The 15,946-nt window shown below is 40.5% G+C and overlaps 2 protein-coding genes across 2 annotated transcripts; one reads left to right on the forward strand and one right to left on the reverse strand.

The window, feature by feature from the left end:
• Positions 1-69: 69 nt before the first annotated feature.
• On the forward strand, positions 70-7,083 carry LOC131226663 (pentatricopeptide repeat-containing protein At2g19280). Its single transcript, XM_058222276.1, is given in 4 exon segments — positions 70-1,591; positions 1,594-3,309; positions 3,414-3,476; positions 6,954-7,083. Coding segments are annotated over 2 exon segments (2,130 nt in total). The 5' UTR covers positions 70-777; the 3' UTR covers positions 2,910-3,309; positions 3,414-3,476; positions 6,954-7,083.
• A 6,840-nt stretch (positions 7,084-13,923) lies between these two features.
• Positions 13,924-15,646, reverse strand: LOC131227568 (protein WHAT'S THIS FACTOR 1 homolog, chloroplastic). Its single transcript, XM_058223372.1, has one exon. It carries the CDS (start codon positions 15,300-15,302, stop codon positions 14,037-14,039), a length of 1,266 nt encoding a protein of 421 aa, XP_058079355.1. The 5' UTR covers positions 15,303-15,646; the 3' UTR covers positions 13,924-14,036.
• Between the last annotated feature and the right edge of the window lie 300 nt (positions 15,647-15,946).

Raw genomic sequence — 15,946 nt, forward strand, 5'->3', positions numbered from 1 at the left:
TTGGAGTATTTCATTTTCATTACAGGGCTAGACTTCTGGACGGATTGGATTCCGTACAAGAAAAATCAGGGTGGATCCCACATGCAGCTAGTTGCATGATTTTCTCATGTGCAATTGACCAGATAAGAGGCAGATATATCATTTCAAATCAAACCGTCCAAAACGGGTCCACCGTAGATGGGATATGATCCATAAAAGTAGTGCCCATATGACCTTATTGGTTGTTTAGTGGTATAATGGACGGTTAAAAAAAAGTAGTGGACGTTTCAGAATCCAATCAAAGGCTATGATCCTCTACTCAAATTTCATTTTGAGGCCGGTTCCTCTACAGCATTGTAGATTTTCTACAAACTCCAAACCAGGGTCCACAGACCCGACGGGTACTCAGACCCAAAAGGTTCTGGAACCAAGACCGGACCCGAACCCTATCCATTACCAGTGGAACGCCGCCCACAAAACGGTCGGCGTTTGTAAAAACGTTGCTGAATCGCCGCCTTAAACCCTAAATCTCTCTCTCTCTCTCTCTCTCTCTCTCTCTCTCTCTCCTTCGAGAAGCAATTCAAGGAAAGCTGAGATTTTTTGAGAAGGGATTTTCAAGGCGAGGGAGGAAGTTCGTTCTTCAGAGCTCGATTTCCCAAACACTGCGTTTCGAATCCGTTTCAGAAAAAAAAAAAAAAAACCCAAACTCGAATCGTTTCAGTTTCAACGGAAAAACTCGTTTCCACCTTTCCCTCTCTATAGCGTTTCTCCAGGTAAATATGGTTCATTTGGTAATTTATGGTTTTTCATGAGGCATTTCCATTCTCTGTACGGGGATTGAAGCGGGTTTTTCTTAGAAGAGACAACGCTCTCAAATTACTTCCTTTTTGGAATTCCGTTCTCTCATTTTCATCGGCTTTACTTGGACATGATTTGTCGGTTTCCGAAGATTCTGGAGACGAGAATCTGCCGAAGACAGTCCCGAAAAGGGTTTCGGCAGAAACCTGGAAGCAGAACGTCAGAAGGGGCGGTTTCATCAAACAGGCATCCTTGGATTTTGGAATTCGGGACAATCTAAGGATAGTGGAAATTCTTTCATGCCGTGGCTGGGATTTGGGTTTCCCGGACACACTCACGGCCTGTCTCGATGATTCACATATGGTGTGGATTCTGAATGATCTCTATGGCGAGAGCTCTGACGCTAAACTCACTTTCCTCTTCTTCAGTTGGTATGGGAATTGCAGTGAGTCGAAGCATGGGATTCGGTCGGTTTGTGCAATGATACGTATTTCTGTTTCGGGAAATATGAATCATGAAGCAATGCGTTTGCTTGGATATCTTGTTAGAAACAGGGATGGAGGAGATGGTTGGCATGACGTGGTGTTCGATTTTCTTGGGGAGAGCTGTACGGATAGAAGTGTTTTGGAAACTGTGTATAGCATGCTCGTTAGCTTATTTGTAGAGGAAAACATGATAGACTTTGCTCTCAAGTCGATTTATCGAATGAAGGTGCTTAACTTCTTTCCTGCAATTCAGGCTTGTCATTCTATTATTCGTGCACTCCTAGAATCAGAACGGTTGGAATTGGCTTGGGAAGTGTTCGAAGAAAGTGTCAAAATGCTGCTACTATTAGCTTATTTATCCACAAGTATTGTGCTGAAGGCAGTTTGTCTTGCACTTGTAAGCTGCTCCTTGAAATGAAGAATTACGGGTGCGAAGCGGATATTGTCGCATACACTATTGTGATCGATGCGCTCTCCAAAAGGGGTCTTTTAAAAGAGGCGACTTCACTCCTGTGCAAAATAATCCAGATGGGTCTCTCTCTGGATTCCATTTCAGTTGCCTCGATTGTCAATGGTTACTGTAAGGCAGGAAGGATGGTGGAAGCAATGGACGTTTTGAAGGTGTCCAGTTCCACACCTGACATTTTTATGTATACTAGCTTTATTTCAGAGTTTTGTAGCAAGGGTAATGTGGTAAATGCCATTGTGTTGTTCGATGAGATATCTGAGCTGGTTATGTTTCCTGATTGTTTTAGCTACACTACGATTATCGAAGGTTTCTGTAAAGTTGGTGACATGGATCGAGCTCTTAAATATTTTGGCAAAATGTTGAAAAAAGGGCTTAACCAGTCCATTGTCACATATACAGTTCTCATTAATGGCTTTTGCAAGATCGGAGATTTGGAAGCCACTGAACATTTGTTTGATGTGATGACAAGAGAGGGCCTGAAACCAGATGTGGTTTGTTAAAATGTGTTGATAGATGGCCATAGTAAAAAGGGTTATATGCATAATGCTTGCGAGTGGTTAGGTATGATGAGGATAGCTGATGTTTCGCCGGACATTGCGACCTATAACATTCTCATCCATAGTCTTATCAAAAGAGGCTTTGTGAAACAGTCGAGAGAGATCTTGAATGAGCTCGTTATGAGAGGGGTTTCGCTAGACAAACTCACATTTACCAACATCATTCACGGGTTCGTTAAAGAAGGTAGCTTTCAGGAGGTGTATCTTCTATTGTGTCAAATGAGTGAAAAGGGTCTGAAACCTGACGTCGTCACTTGCAGCGCTCTCCTTAATGGGTATTGCAAAGCACATCGTACGCAGGAAGCAGACGCTTTGTTTCATAAGATGTTGGATGCAGGTCTGGATCCAGACATGACATTGTACAACACACTTGTGCGGGGTTATTGCCGTGATGGAAATATACAAGATGCTTGCAGAGTTGTAACCATGATGGTTAAACATGGCCTGATTCCCAATGATGCAACGCACTGGGGGCTAGTCTCTGGTTTTGACAAATACGGGGTTGAAAATGCTGCAGTAAATGCTTTCATTAAATTACATCAGATATTACTTGACAATGGTATTGACATTGGTAAATCTCATTGTGCGGCTATGCTCGGTTTGACAAATGGGAGCTCTTAAAACAATTGTAGAATCTTCTTTTGAATTGATCACACACATGGGTTTATGAGCAGCAGTGAAATGGATAGTATTGAATCTATGCTATCAATTAAAATGAATTGGGGATGAATGTTGGGATTGGCTTGCAGCTCATTAAGCTTGGAAATCTTTTAGACTCAACATACTACGTGCCACAGGCCTTCATTGTGGCTAGTCTGTGCTTCAGGCCTTGACTAATGACTAGAGGTTTGGATTACTGACATTCTGATACGTATTTGGGGAACGTTACCTTTTCAGTCTATGCTGATTTCTCATTTGGAGATGAGGCAGCCAGGTCCTATTCATGAAGTAATAAGCCTTGTGCACTCAAAGAAGTGAACATGTTCAGCACGGACCCTCTTCCTTTGCTGCTATATTAAAGGTATCTGAAATCCTTTGAGCCTTTAAAACTGAGTGTAATTTTCTTCTCTTTGTATTATTTAACCAACGGTAAATTAGCATTTCCTGAGATGTTTGTTTTTGCAGGGTCTAAGATGATCTGAATAGGATCTTTGTTAGCTTGCCACAGTCAGATGCATTCTAAGGAAGGTGCTGTCTCGACTGTTTTTTTCGTTTTTTTGCAGAAATATATCATACTCATATATTCAAACCATTCATATGGCATGTCCATCATGATGGATCATGGCCCCAAAATATCTCATGTTGGTTGATCCTAGCCTTCTAATGTTGAGCATTTTCCAATTAAATGTTGGCCATTGGTTATATTTGTGCATTAATGGATCACGATTTGGCAGCGGAATCATCTGATGGTGAAGATTTTGGGGCCCATCCCATGACGTTGCCATAAGATGAATGGCGTAATTGCTGAAAGGATGTTCCATTTTATGTTGGTTACTGGCCCCGGCAAAAAGTGCCATTTTGCACAGGCTATTGTATAACTCAATTGTTTTTCTTATCCTGAAACTGCCTACCTTTTATCAGACATTATATTGCTATTTAAATGCCAGTTCTAGGTATTATCCACAGATTAGTAGTGCTATTTAATGAAGCCCCAAAGTTTCTTGATTTCAAGAAGTTTATCATGAAAGCTTCTGCAAACATATTATTTACATCTTGACCCCATTTCATATTAGATGCTTAGTTGGATTGAATTGTGATAGTTCAACTAAATATGGGGGAAATAACCAAAAGCGGAGACAAGATCGTTTTAACTTGCAATGATGGCCCAAGCTCTAATTGCAATTAACGTTTTGCAAGTTGTGCCAGCAGGCCCCACATAGGTTATTTCCACTTTATTGAATTGAAGTGGAAATAGCATTCCTTCAAGCATATGACATGGAATCTAAGCTGATCCTAGTGGATGGAATCCCAGCGCTTAATGCTGTTCACTGCATGAGGCTTTCATTGGAGTCCTATGGAAGATCCATTTGGGGCCCTACTTTGGACAAGTATGTATCATCTGCCCATCCTAATCATGTTCATCTATCAAATATATTTCTATTTGTTTCCCACGCATTGGAAAGGATGCCCCATTGGTTTGCACTCGTCATTCAAGTTGGAGTGATGAAAGATCCCTAAGGACACTGTTTGACAAAACCGAGTTGCGCTGATTCCGGATGAGTAGGGACAAGTTAGATTGAGTGTGGAGATACTTACGAATCATTGGTTTGTGTGCTTGACATAGATGTATGGTGATGCACAATCAGATTTGTTGAATTTGTGAGGGATGAGGATGTCGTCGCCCCAAAGAGGAATATATTTTTTACCAATGCATTCGAGTCTCTAGTTTGTGTAAGTGGATCCATGGTTCAGAGATCTAAACCTTCAATATGATGGTCTCATCCTGGATAGCCAATAAACCAAAAAACTCCCAGATTTGGAAAATTCTAGCAACGCAATAGTTGGTGTTTTGTTGGTGGAAAGCTAGCAGTTGTTGTTTCTAGGATCCCAAATGCCCTCTCTGACTGATAGCAACTCCCTTTCCTTTTTACATTCAGTTACACAACCAATGTTCGAAGTATCAATATCGCTATAAGTTTCACTAGCCGGGGATATAGAAACAATATTGATATCGTTGATAATATCACCGATAATCGGAAATGTGGGGAACATGGGGGAAACGATGAAATTTTTCAATGAACCTTCAGGAGAAGCTAAAATACACATATTTGCATATTTGGTAATTAAAAAATGTAAAAAGAATGCATACATAATAAGTTTTCATTTAATGGGGGCCTAAATGCATATGTTGTCGTAAGAAATCAATCCAACCACCCCATCTATCCATCCAAACATCCATCGATATTTCAGAATATCGACAACACATGATGTTTCATTGAGAAATCGTCGACAACTGGAAAGGAAACAAAAGATTGTGGTATTGATATCGCGCATGTTGCAACAACGATAATATCGCGACATTATTGTTATTATCGTCAACATTTTGAACACTGCATCAACCATGCGCCTATAAAAAAATTTAAATGAAAATTCAATTTTTTTTTAATAAACAGATTTTACACAGTCGAAAATATTAGTAATACACTCTCTATGTGATACTCTGATGTCCTCATCATTTCTTCTCCAAAGCTCTCATCTTTTTCTTTTTACTACTCTCCATATTCTACATGGTATCCCCTCTTTCTTCTTTCTACTCTCCATATTCTGCATGGTGTCAGAGTAATCTTGATCGTGATCCATCATCTCTTAATTCCCTTTTCTTCCCTCTTCTCCATTTTCTTCTTCTTCTTCTTTATATATATAAAAATCTTGTGTTGAAACTACCTTAAGAAGACTATGGTTTCTTTGCATTCTCTCTTTTTCCGGACCTATGTAATGGCTCATGTGTGAGAGAGTGTGTGAGATTTATGTGATCATCACCCCTCTATGTGGTGTGAGGACGTGTGGGTTGATCTCTCCAAAGGTTGGTTACTCACTTTGATGGAAGCATGCAAGAAAACTGCTTGTCAATTGTGCTAGGTCAGCCTGTGTTTGTTCAAGGTGTGTGGTACTCCTCTTTCCCTTGTTTTTAAGGGAGGTGAGAAGTGATCTGAGAGCTGGATTTGAAATCAATCCAATTTTTTAAGGCACCAAATAACATCTATTAAATTGAATGGACAAATTATCTCCAGTGATCTAAGTCAATTCAAGTGTTTTTAACAGCCAAAGGAAAATTAAATTATTTGACCACAAAGAAACTGGAATTGGAAGAGGAAAAAAAAAAAAAAAGAACCATCCATACAAACATGCATTTCACCGTACAACCACCCGCCCAAAAGAAGAAAAAAAAAAATGAAACGGATTTTTTTTAATAAACAATTTTTTGGCGATATCAATACATTGGCAATATCATCAATATATTGCTGATACAGGGCAGCTAATGTAAAAGGGTTGAATGAGGCGATATCAATATATTGGTGATATTTCTTAGAGATATGTCGGAGATACCTGGAATTTCTGATACTAGTGTTATCAGTATTCCCAAGCTGGCGATACCCATAATGTTGCCGATATTATTGATAATATCACCAATACTCGGAACACCGCCCTTGGCTACTTAAGAAGTTAACCACCATTCCCACAATGCATGACATGTCCCAACAACTACAAAATTGCTACTATGAGAAATCCATTTCAGCCTTATCATCTAGGCTTTGTTTATGCTCAAGAAGACCTCTGCGGTAACTTGGATTTTAGGCTAGTTTTTCAAAAATGTTCATTTGACACAAATATTCCCATTTCAACTAGTAGCGACCTGATATTGCATTTATTAGTCCTTTTGGAAGATACTTTTAGGGTTTATCCTGATCAGGTCTGCTACTAGAGGAACTAGTTACCTAAGAGACATCAGCATCAAAACTAGACATTATTAGGGATATCTCCTTACAACAGAAAGATGGACTTGAAGGCATACTCTTGCTCTGATAGAGATGTTGGGTATGTTCAGGTTTGTGTCTAATACATTTCATGCCTCTCCTTGTAGTAGCTTGAGACAATAGTTTTTCTTTTTTAATTTTTTATTTTCTTTTTGGGGTAATATCATTTGACACGGCTGTTAAAATGCAGGGAATGCGATTTTTAGTGGCTTTGCGAGAAGATGCATTTTGTTTATTGGTCACTTTGTTGAAAGGAGCCGTTCGTGCACTGATGGAAGTCTTATATCAGGTAATTCAACTTCTCTCTAAAAATAGACTTCTCTGGTGATTATATTGAGTTTATTTAGTTTACATCAGTTGGTATAACACTAGATCTATGCAGTCCCCTTCTGGGCATGACTGGTTTCCATTCAGTTTAATGTGCATTTGAGTTCTATCCTAAAGATGGACTTCTCTTGTTGTTATCTAGAGTTGTTTTAGTCTACAGCAGTTGCAGTTCATCTACAAAAGGGAGATGCTATCCTATTATAAACTCCACAAGGGGCAGGGCAATGAATCAATTGGGTCCATCCATCTACTAGGCTGTCTTCAAAGCGACAGCTGAGATGAAAAATAAATAATGACCAAACATTCATCAAGGGAAATTGGAAAAATGTGATGGACAAGATTGTCTAATTAGCGTGATTTTTGCAACATGATCCATTCACAATGAAGCCCACTGGATGGATGGCCCCAATCAGTACATATCCCAAAAGGATTGGGTTTGAAGTTGGCAAGGGAGACTGCATCAGATTTTGGACCGATACCTGGTTAGGTAATACTCCTCTGAAAAATAAGTTTCCCCTCATTTTTTGGTTGGTGAATAACAAAAATAGTTACGTTGCGGACAACTATTCTATACAAGCAGACAAAGTGGTTTGGAACATCCAATGCCGAAGGAATCTGGAGGACTGGGAAATTAAGGAATTCGTGGATCTAATGGACTATATTCAGCATGCTTCCCCCACTCAGGATCGTAAGGACAGTATTATCCGGAAAGTAGACAAATCGTCTGCCTTTTCGGTCAAATCTTTCTTCAAGGAGCTTTCGCTTTCCGCCACTGAATCCTCCATGCAGCATCCTCATTTCATTTGGAAGTACACCGTTCCCCCTAAGATTCAGGTGTTCGGATGGCTGGCTGGGAAGAATAGTATCCTCACCGTGGATAACCTGAGGAAAAAAGGAATGATTCTTCCTAACGTTTGCATTTGCTGCATGTCTGCTGAAGAAACCGTGAACCACTTACTGATCCACTGTTCCTTTGCCAACTCCATTTGGACAGCCATTCTTTCTTGTTTCAAAATTAATTGGTGCTTTCCTAGAGACGTAGACATGCTTCTCAAGGCCTGGCATGGTGTTCGACTTTGCAAACCTCTAACCACGTTATGGCATATGGCAATTTTGGCAACTTGGTGGGCTGTTTGGATCGAACGGAACAACTGATGTTTTTGGAATGAGTCGAAGCCCCCCTCATTTAGTGTGCTCTTTTGCTAAGTGTTTCATTGCTGAATGGGCTTCCCATATGGATGGGCTTGATGTTGATCTAGCTTTTCTTGAGGCTTCCTAGGTGCTGCTATCTCAGCAGTTCCTTTCTTCCTGTATTTCTTTTTCCTTTTAATACAATCAGTACATATCCCTACTGGGAGAGATGGTTCTACCATATTCTGGTTCTTCCGGCTATACTGTATCACCTCCCATGCACAGCAATGGATCTTTTTTAGTCTATTGCATTTGAGTTCTACCCTAAAATGAATCCTCCATAGGAAGGGTTAGACCCCAAAACAAGCAACTTATCCATGGTATGCATATGGGATATATGCATGCCAATCCATTCAATCAAATTTATAGGACCATTCTGGGTGAGGCATAGCCAGAAATCCACACCAATGGCTGCCAACTGGATGGTTGAAAAAGGTAAATGGTTCAGATTCAGTGGATCAGATCAAATGGTTTGGTTAAGATGGTCTGATTGGTCCAATTTGGAGTCCATGCTTCATCTTCAATGGGGACTAGCATTTTAGATAATGCAGGTTGGTATGCATGTGCTCCAAGCAAGGCTGTTAATGAGAAGTGAATGGGCATGCCCCAGATAGAAGTGAAATGCCAATCAATTTTTTGGTTGCTTGGTCATGGTTGTGACATGAGGACATTTTACTAATTCATTGATTCACAGTGTGTGCGCTCCGGTGGTACTGGGCAGATGTGGGCCCCATGTGATGTATTCACGACATCCAAGCCCAACCATTAGATGGATTGCCTCACTTTAACCACAGGTCCTCAAAAATCAGGTGGCCACAGAACAGGGGGCAAGTTGAGAGGGGATGCCCACCATGTTGGGTATACAGAATTTAGGCCGTCCAGACCCTTCATCTACCATGGATGAAGGATCAGGAGAAAAAGCAAGCTGTTCTACACCTTGTATGGGTCCTTGTGAGAATCAAAGGTGGGCATCCCTCCCACCTCGTTCCTTCTGCTGTGGCCCACCAGAGTTTTGAATGTAGCTGATGTTCATGCATGCCCTGGGTGTAACCTGAGGACCTGAGGGTATGCATTAGATGAACAGGTTGGATGTGATACATACATCATGTGTGCCCTATGTCTGCCAGTAACCACTGTAAGCTTACAGCAGTACTAGTACCACTGGAGAGCACCTCTTGATTTGCATGTTAGAACTGTTTCACACACTATTACTGCAAAATGCATTGACTTCCTGTTTACCTAGCTAGCTCCCCTACAATGGTTGGTTGGTTATGCATAATGGTATTGTGATCCATATCAACTAATAAGTAGGGAGGCTTTATCAGTGTTTTATGAACTGTGGTCTAATCTCCTCGCCCATGCAAGAAAATGGTTACAAGGACACTCTTGAACTAGAGACCTTCAAAAGCCTTGGGCTAAAGGGAGGTCAGATATGGCTTCCTTGATAGTCTTGGAGTTGCAACAGTATGCCATTTTTGTCTTCTAATTTCATTTACAGAACTTGAAGAAGAAGACTGCATCAACCATATCCCTCAATCCAATCCTTCGATCATGTATGCCACAAATATCTGATGGCCATCTATCTCTCATTTCCAAATAATTGAATTTGTTGTTTCCTTCATTGGGAATCTCTTGTTTTTGGTGGTGCAAGTGTGGCACTATTGCTAGGGAAGAGAGCATTTTCTGGCATTGAAGGGTGTGAGTAGTGTTCGAAGTATCAGTAAAGCTATAAGTTTCGTTGGCCAGGAGAAACATGCGGAAAATGGTGGAATTTTTTAGTGAAACTTGAGGAGATGCTAAAATACACATATTTGCATATTTAAGAATTAATACACACACACACACACACACACACACAAAAAAAGAATATATACATAATAAGTTTCCATTTAATGGAAGCCTAAAAGCATGTGTTGTTATAAGAGATCAATCCAAAAGTAGCTAAAATTAAGTTTATATAATCAAATGCAAGTACAATACAATAATTAAGAAATGTAAAAGTAAATGAACTCAAAAAACATACTTAACTGGACATCCGTGCATACATATATACAATAAGTTTCCATTTAATTGGGGAAAAGATTGTTGGTCCATTTAATGATGGTTTTTTTATAGGTTTTTTATTTGATTGAAAGTCATTGATGAGTTTTATTCTTAATTCAATATCTACTGAATTGTTGATTGAATGGTGCAAATCTTGGCATTGGACTTTGCTTTGCTTGTAATTTGGTTGGTTCAGTTACAGTTCTTTAACCAACACTGTAATTTGATTGACATTATTTGGATACTTGCAGCAACAAAAATGAGAATAGCTTTGATTTTAATTTATTATTATTATTATTCAGGTTGTGAGGTTTTACTGAGGATATGGTCATTGATAGAGTGGAATGACAGAATTAGTTGGGATAATGCTTGATGATGACATGCTGGCGCATGCGCACGCAGCAGTCTCCTGTGAACCAGACCGTAAATGAGCAATTTATGATCTGGGGCATTGACCTGCGAAGGTCGGCCGCACTGTGATGTGTATGAAAAATCCACTCACATCAGATGAGTTGGGCAACGTAAGGCTCAGAACCCCAAAATTAGCCCTATCGTGATTCAGGTGGGCCACATGAGTGAAAAAAGTGAAGGGTATGCCCTACCCTCCAAACTATTTTCCTTTGGGTAGCCCACCTGAATCACTGATAGGGCTGATTTTTGGCCCCAAGCCTAAATTTTAGCGTCGTGTGATGGTTAGAGTAAATTTAATATAATCATCATGGTGGGCCTGGGAAAAACAAGATTGGATGTCTCTCCTCCAACTGTTCCCTTTGGTGTGCCTCACCTAAATCACATTTCAGCCTGATTTTTTTTATTTTATTTTATTATTTTTTTTTGCCATGGACCTAATCTAGTATGACACATCTAATGGTTGGAGTAGATTATCTGATCTATCATGACACATCTAATGGTTGGAGTAGATTTATTGTAAACATCTCAGTGGACCATGTAAAAAATCAAGGGTGGGCATCCCTCTGAGTATTGGTTTTGCTACTACTGTTCCTTTGGACACTAACAGTGGTGGAGATGACTTTGACTTTGACTTGTGATGCGCATGTGATTAATGCGATGGATTTCCCTCACACATCGCGGTGTTGTCCACAGAACTCACACCTCATAGGCCTCACAGGAAGCTTCCGATGAGATCGACCTCATGATAACTTTTCCCATGGATGTGTGTGTGTGTGTGTGTGTGTGTGTGTGTGTGTATATATATATATATTGCAGAAGAATAACTTATTGCCACCACCCTTACTGGCATCCCACCAGGTGTTGACCTTAGGTTCTGTTTGGAGGCACCCTCCAACGTGATTTTGGGGGCCAAAACACTTGATACTCGGAGGTGTAGTACTTTTTGATGCACTTGCAGAACCCATCTCCTCTACTGCTTGACAAAATAAAAGCCAAAACCCCCACTTGGGCAAAAGCCAGTCTGAATCGTCCAGGCTTGAAACCCTCTTTTTCAGAAATTATCCCTTTTTGAGGAAGTGCATCCAAACGGGCCCTCACTCAAATTGCATTTTGGGACTGTAATCTTCATTCCACCATTGAATCCAACAGCCTCGCATCAGAGAAAACTTACAACTAATGTCAACATATGACTCTATTGTTCTCTCAAGTTATAAAATCAGGACGTTTGCTTGAATACATCCCATCCCAATGCATCACAACAAGATACATGATTTAAAACGTGAAAAAATAGCATTCAGGCTTCCTTCAGAATTTACAGAAAAAGATATTTAACAGCCGTGTTGAGAGAAGATACTAGAGAGTTCAAATTGGGCTTGTTTGCAGTGGTTCCCATATAATGAATGGGCCAGTCCTCACAGTCATGTGCCACAAATCTCTCCCTCAATTTCATTCATGCTAATCTCATTAGCATAAAGTTTATAGCGAAATGTGGACAGCTTTGAGGAAGGACTTCTGTTGAAAGTGGGCCATGCCATATGGGGGTTAAATGTCACCTCAGATGGACGAGGAATAGATTCCATTAACATGACCCAAGCAGGCTCTTGCCTAGAAGAACATCCAGTGATTTCCTCCATAATACTGGTATTTCTTCCATCAAGCCTAAGGGAGACAAATGTCTTTGGTGAGGAACTCGACCCGACTCGATTTGGTCAAACTCGACTCAACTCGATCCACTCGACTCGGATTTGGATATATATATATATATATATATATATATATATATATATATATATATATATATTAAAAATCTAAAATTTTAAGTATTTCTAAACCTATACACCGCACCGAAATTTTAAGCATCTTTAGCCCGATTCCCCCCGACTCCACCTTGACTCAATCCCAAACTCTTTCTCTTCCTTCCTCTTCCTCCTCTTCCAAGCCCGGCAACCATCCATCATCATCACCACCCTCCTCTTTCTCTCGCCTCTATACTCCCTCCCACCCTCCTCTTCCAAGCCTGGTAGCCATCCATCACCACCCTTCTCTCTCTCTCTCTCTCTCTCTCTCTCTCTCTCTCTTAATCTGAATCGGTGTTAACTCGAACTGACTTGGTACTTTTTACCAGGTCGGATTTTGTCTGGATTAGTTCGGGCCAGACCCAGATTCGAATCGGTTCAGGTATGCTGGACTCTATAGCGAAATGTGGACAGCTTTGAGGAAGGACTTCTGTTGAAAGTGGGCCATGCCATATGGGGGTTAAATGTCACCTCAGATGGATGAGGAATAGATTCCATTAACATGACCCAAGCAGGCTCTTGCCTAGAAGAACATCCAGTGATTTCCTCCATAATACTGGTATTTCTTCCATCAAGCCTAAGGGAGACAAATGCCTTTGGTGAGGATTGAGATGCTTAAAAACATGAAGAAAGTGCTTGTTGTCCATACATAATTAGAAACTCGGTCTGAATAAAATTCAACTAATTATTAGATGATCCTGACCTGCTCAATAGACTTTCTCATGTGGAATGTGGATCAAAATGCTTGTGCTTATTTCTTGTACTATTTGAAGGCTCTTGATTAGAAAGTCAGTAATGTCTGATCAAAGCAATTTTTGGACCAACAACAATCCACGGTAATCCAAATCAAGTCCATCGAATGCAACGATCTTACCAGAATTTTACATACTTTTCTGATGTTCATGATCTATAATGCTATTTCATGATCACTTTGTCGCTTATGCTAAATCCATAAATCAAGAACTTCTATATCACCAAATATGTCATACTACTTCTAATTCACTACCAAGACGACGATCTTTATCCAGCAACAGAAAATAGCAGCGAGTCACATCATGTCTTCAAAACAAATCAATGCCATTTTATGTTAACATTAGAGTATATACATTTTCATTTTTTTCCAATCTTTTTGCTGATTCTCTTCATGCTATTTTTAGATCTCTCCAAAATTCACAATGCACTGTCTGTTTTAAATCAGTTTTCTTTTTTTTTTACCACACACACACACCACAATGGGTACTCGAACCCACGACCTTAGTGTTGAAAGTCTTGTGAGTCTACCACTAAGCCATGAATAGGGAGACTAGGGACCCTTTTAAATCAGTTAACAGTGCTGCAGATACAGAGGACATTGCCGACTATCAGCTTGCTAATAGAAAATCTAACAAGATATCAACCAAAAGCGATTACCCCATTGAAGATATAGCTAGATCATTTCTAAGCAATAATCTTGTAGCCAAACGAACAAAGAAACATGGTATATGCAAAGGTTACCTCTTTTGATCTTATGGGTCACTCTCATCAAAGAGAGATCTATAAAACCTCTTCCTTTCCTCCGGATTATAAATTTCTCCTCGCTCCTCACCATCATCATCATGTTCAGACATTTCACTGATTGTTCTTCCATTCTTTCTCTCCAACTTCATCACCACCAAACCTCTCTTCTTCTTCTTCTCTAAATTCACCACATGCCTTCTCCGGTTATATTCATGAAGCCCCTCTTGCATCAGCTCCCCAAACTTATCCTTCACAACTACAAGTGGATCCTTATCAATCAACTCCGATCCACAATACCCTTCTCGAAGAACAACCGTGTATATCTGATACTTGTTTGAAACATAGAAAATGCCCGGATGCCGAAGTAGCAACACATTCAATTTCTCTGGGAAACCAAATTCCCTTCTAAAATGCCCCAATTTTATGATCGACGCCTTCTTCCACAACGTTAGTGAAAGCAATTCATGCACCACACCAATCACCCGCTTCTCCATCTCCATCGACCCCTCCTCTAAACCCCTTGCATCTGAATACGGTGAAATGTATGGCGCCTTGTTAAATTCAAGAAACCGCTCCTGTGACTTCGTCCAGCTCAAAGGTAAGCAACACTCAAAATGTGGCTCAGTGTTCTTCTCATGGGCTAAGATTTCAATTGAGGAAGTGGCTAAATGAGGTTGCCATGAAACAAGCTCGATCTCCATCATGCTCCGTCTCCCGCTGCCCCGATTGACGATCCGAAACATCTCAGGATATTTTGGCAGAATCCATACGAGATAGTCGTCAGGAAAGCCAAAATTGCGTTTCAATTCATTGAATTTGATAACATTGAGCCTCCGATTAGAGCTCATCATCAATAACTTTGCTAATTTATCTACCAAGATAGACTCCATCCCATATTTTACATTCTCTTCTTCTTCTACCAAAGACATCATTCGTTTCGTCAATTTACAGTAATATTCATCATCCTTAAGGTAGGTTTCAAAGCAGCATGGGTATTTTTTAAACCAGTTGAGGGCCTTGCCTTGGAGATCAAGGGTCTTGAATTTCTTCTGGATGAATCGGACGGGAGCAATCTGGTCGGGGCATCGAAGGATAATGTTCTTCAGCTGGTTGTTGACGATCCAACGGCGGTTACGAGAGAGCGCGGATTCAAGAGCGGGATCCTTTTTCATCGACCACAGAGAGAAGCTCCGGCTGAAGAGGAGAACAAGAGACGATGAGGAAGAAGTTTTGGTGTTTGGGAACAGATTTGAAATCCTTGGAATCGCAGCCATCAAAAGGGGCCGTTTGGATGCCTGTAACTTCTGTAAAATGTAAGAAATTTACAGGTGACTTTCTTACAGTTTGTGTTTGGGGGAGAAATGCTACAGGTAACAAAATCTCAACCTGGAACTTTCTATCAGGTAAGATTGCAAGAAATGTAAAAGGAGAATTAGGTGTTTTTCAAGTTACAGGCAACGGCTATCCATTTCGAAGTTAGGAGAGGGAGATGGAAACGTAGCTGCATTGAAAGTGCACCTACCTGCTCTGACCCAACGTCTCCTTCTCCCTCTCTCAGCGTCTCCTCCTTCCTCTCTCAGCGTCTCCTTCCTTCTCTCTCTCTCAGCGTCTCCTTCCTTCTTTCTGCTCTACCCTATGGTAAGTCCTAACCCTTATTTGTTTTTCTTCTTTCATTTTTTTTTTCCTCTTCATCATTTTTTTACTTTTGCGCAAGTGCGGAACGGGCGCGGATTAGCTGCTAATAGGTTGAGTAGCGAGACTCGCTACTCAAGTGACATCACCGAGTTACGTGAGCCTGTGTTGTATCCACACCGTTCATCCCTTTGGAGAGATAATTTTAGTACATGATCCAAAGAATGAGGCAGATCCAAAGCTGAAGTGGACCCCACCATAGAAAACAATGGAAAGAGTGACGTCC

This window comes from Magnolia sinica, chromosome 15 (assembly GCF_029962835.1).
Source record: "Magnolia sinica isolate HGM2019 chromosome 15, MsV1, whole genome shotgun sequence".
NCBI lineage: Eukaryota > Viridiplantae > Streptophyta > Magnoliopsida > Magnoliales > Magnoliaceae > Magnolia > Magnolia sinica.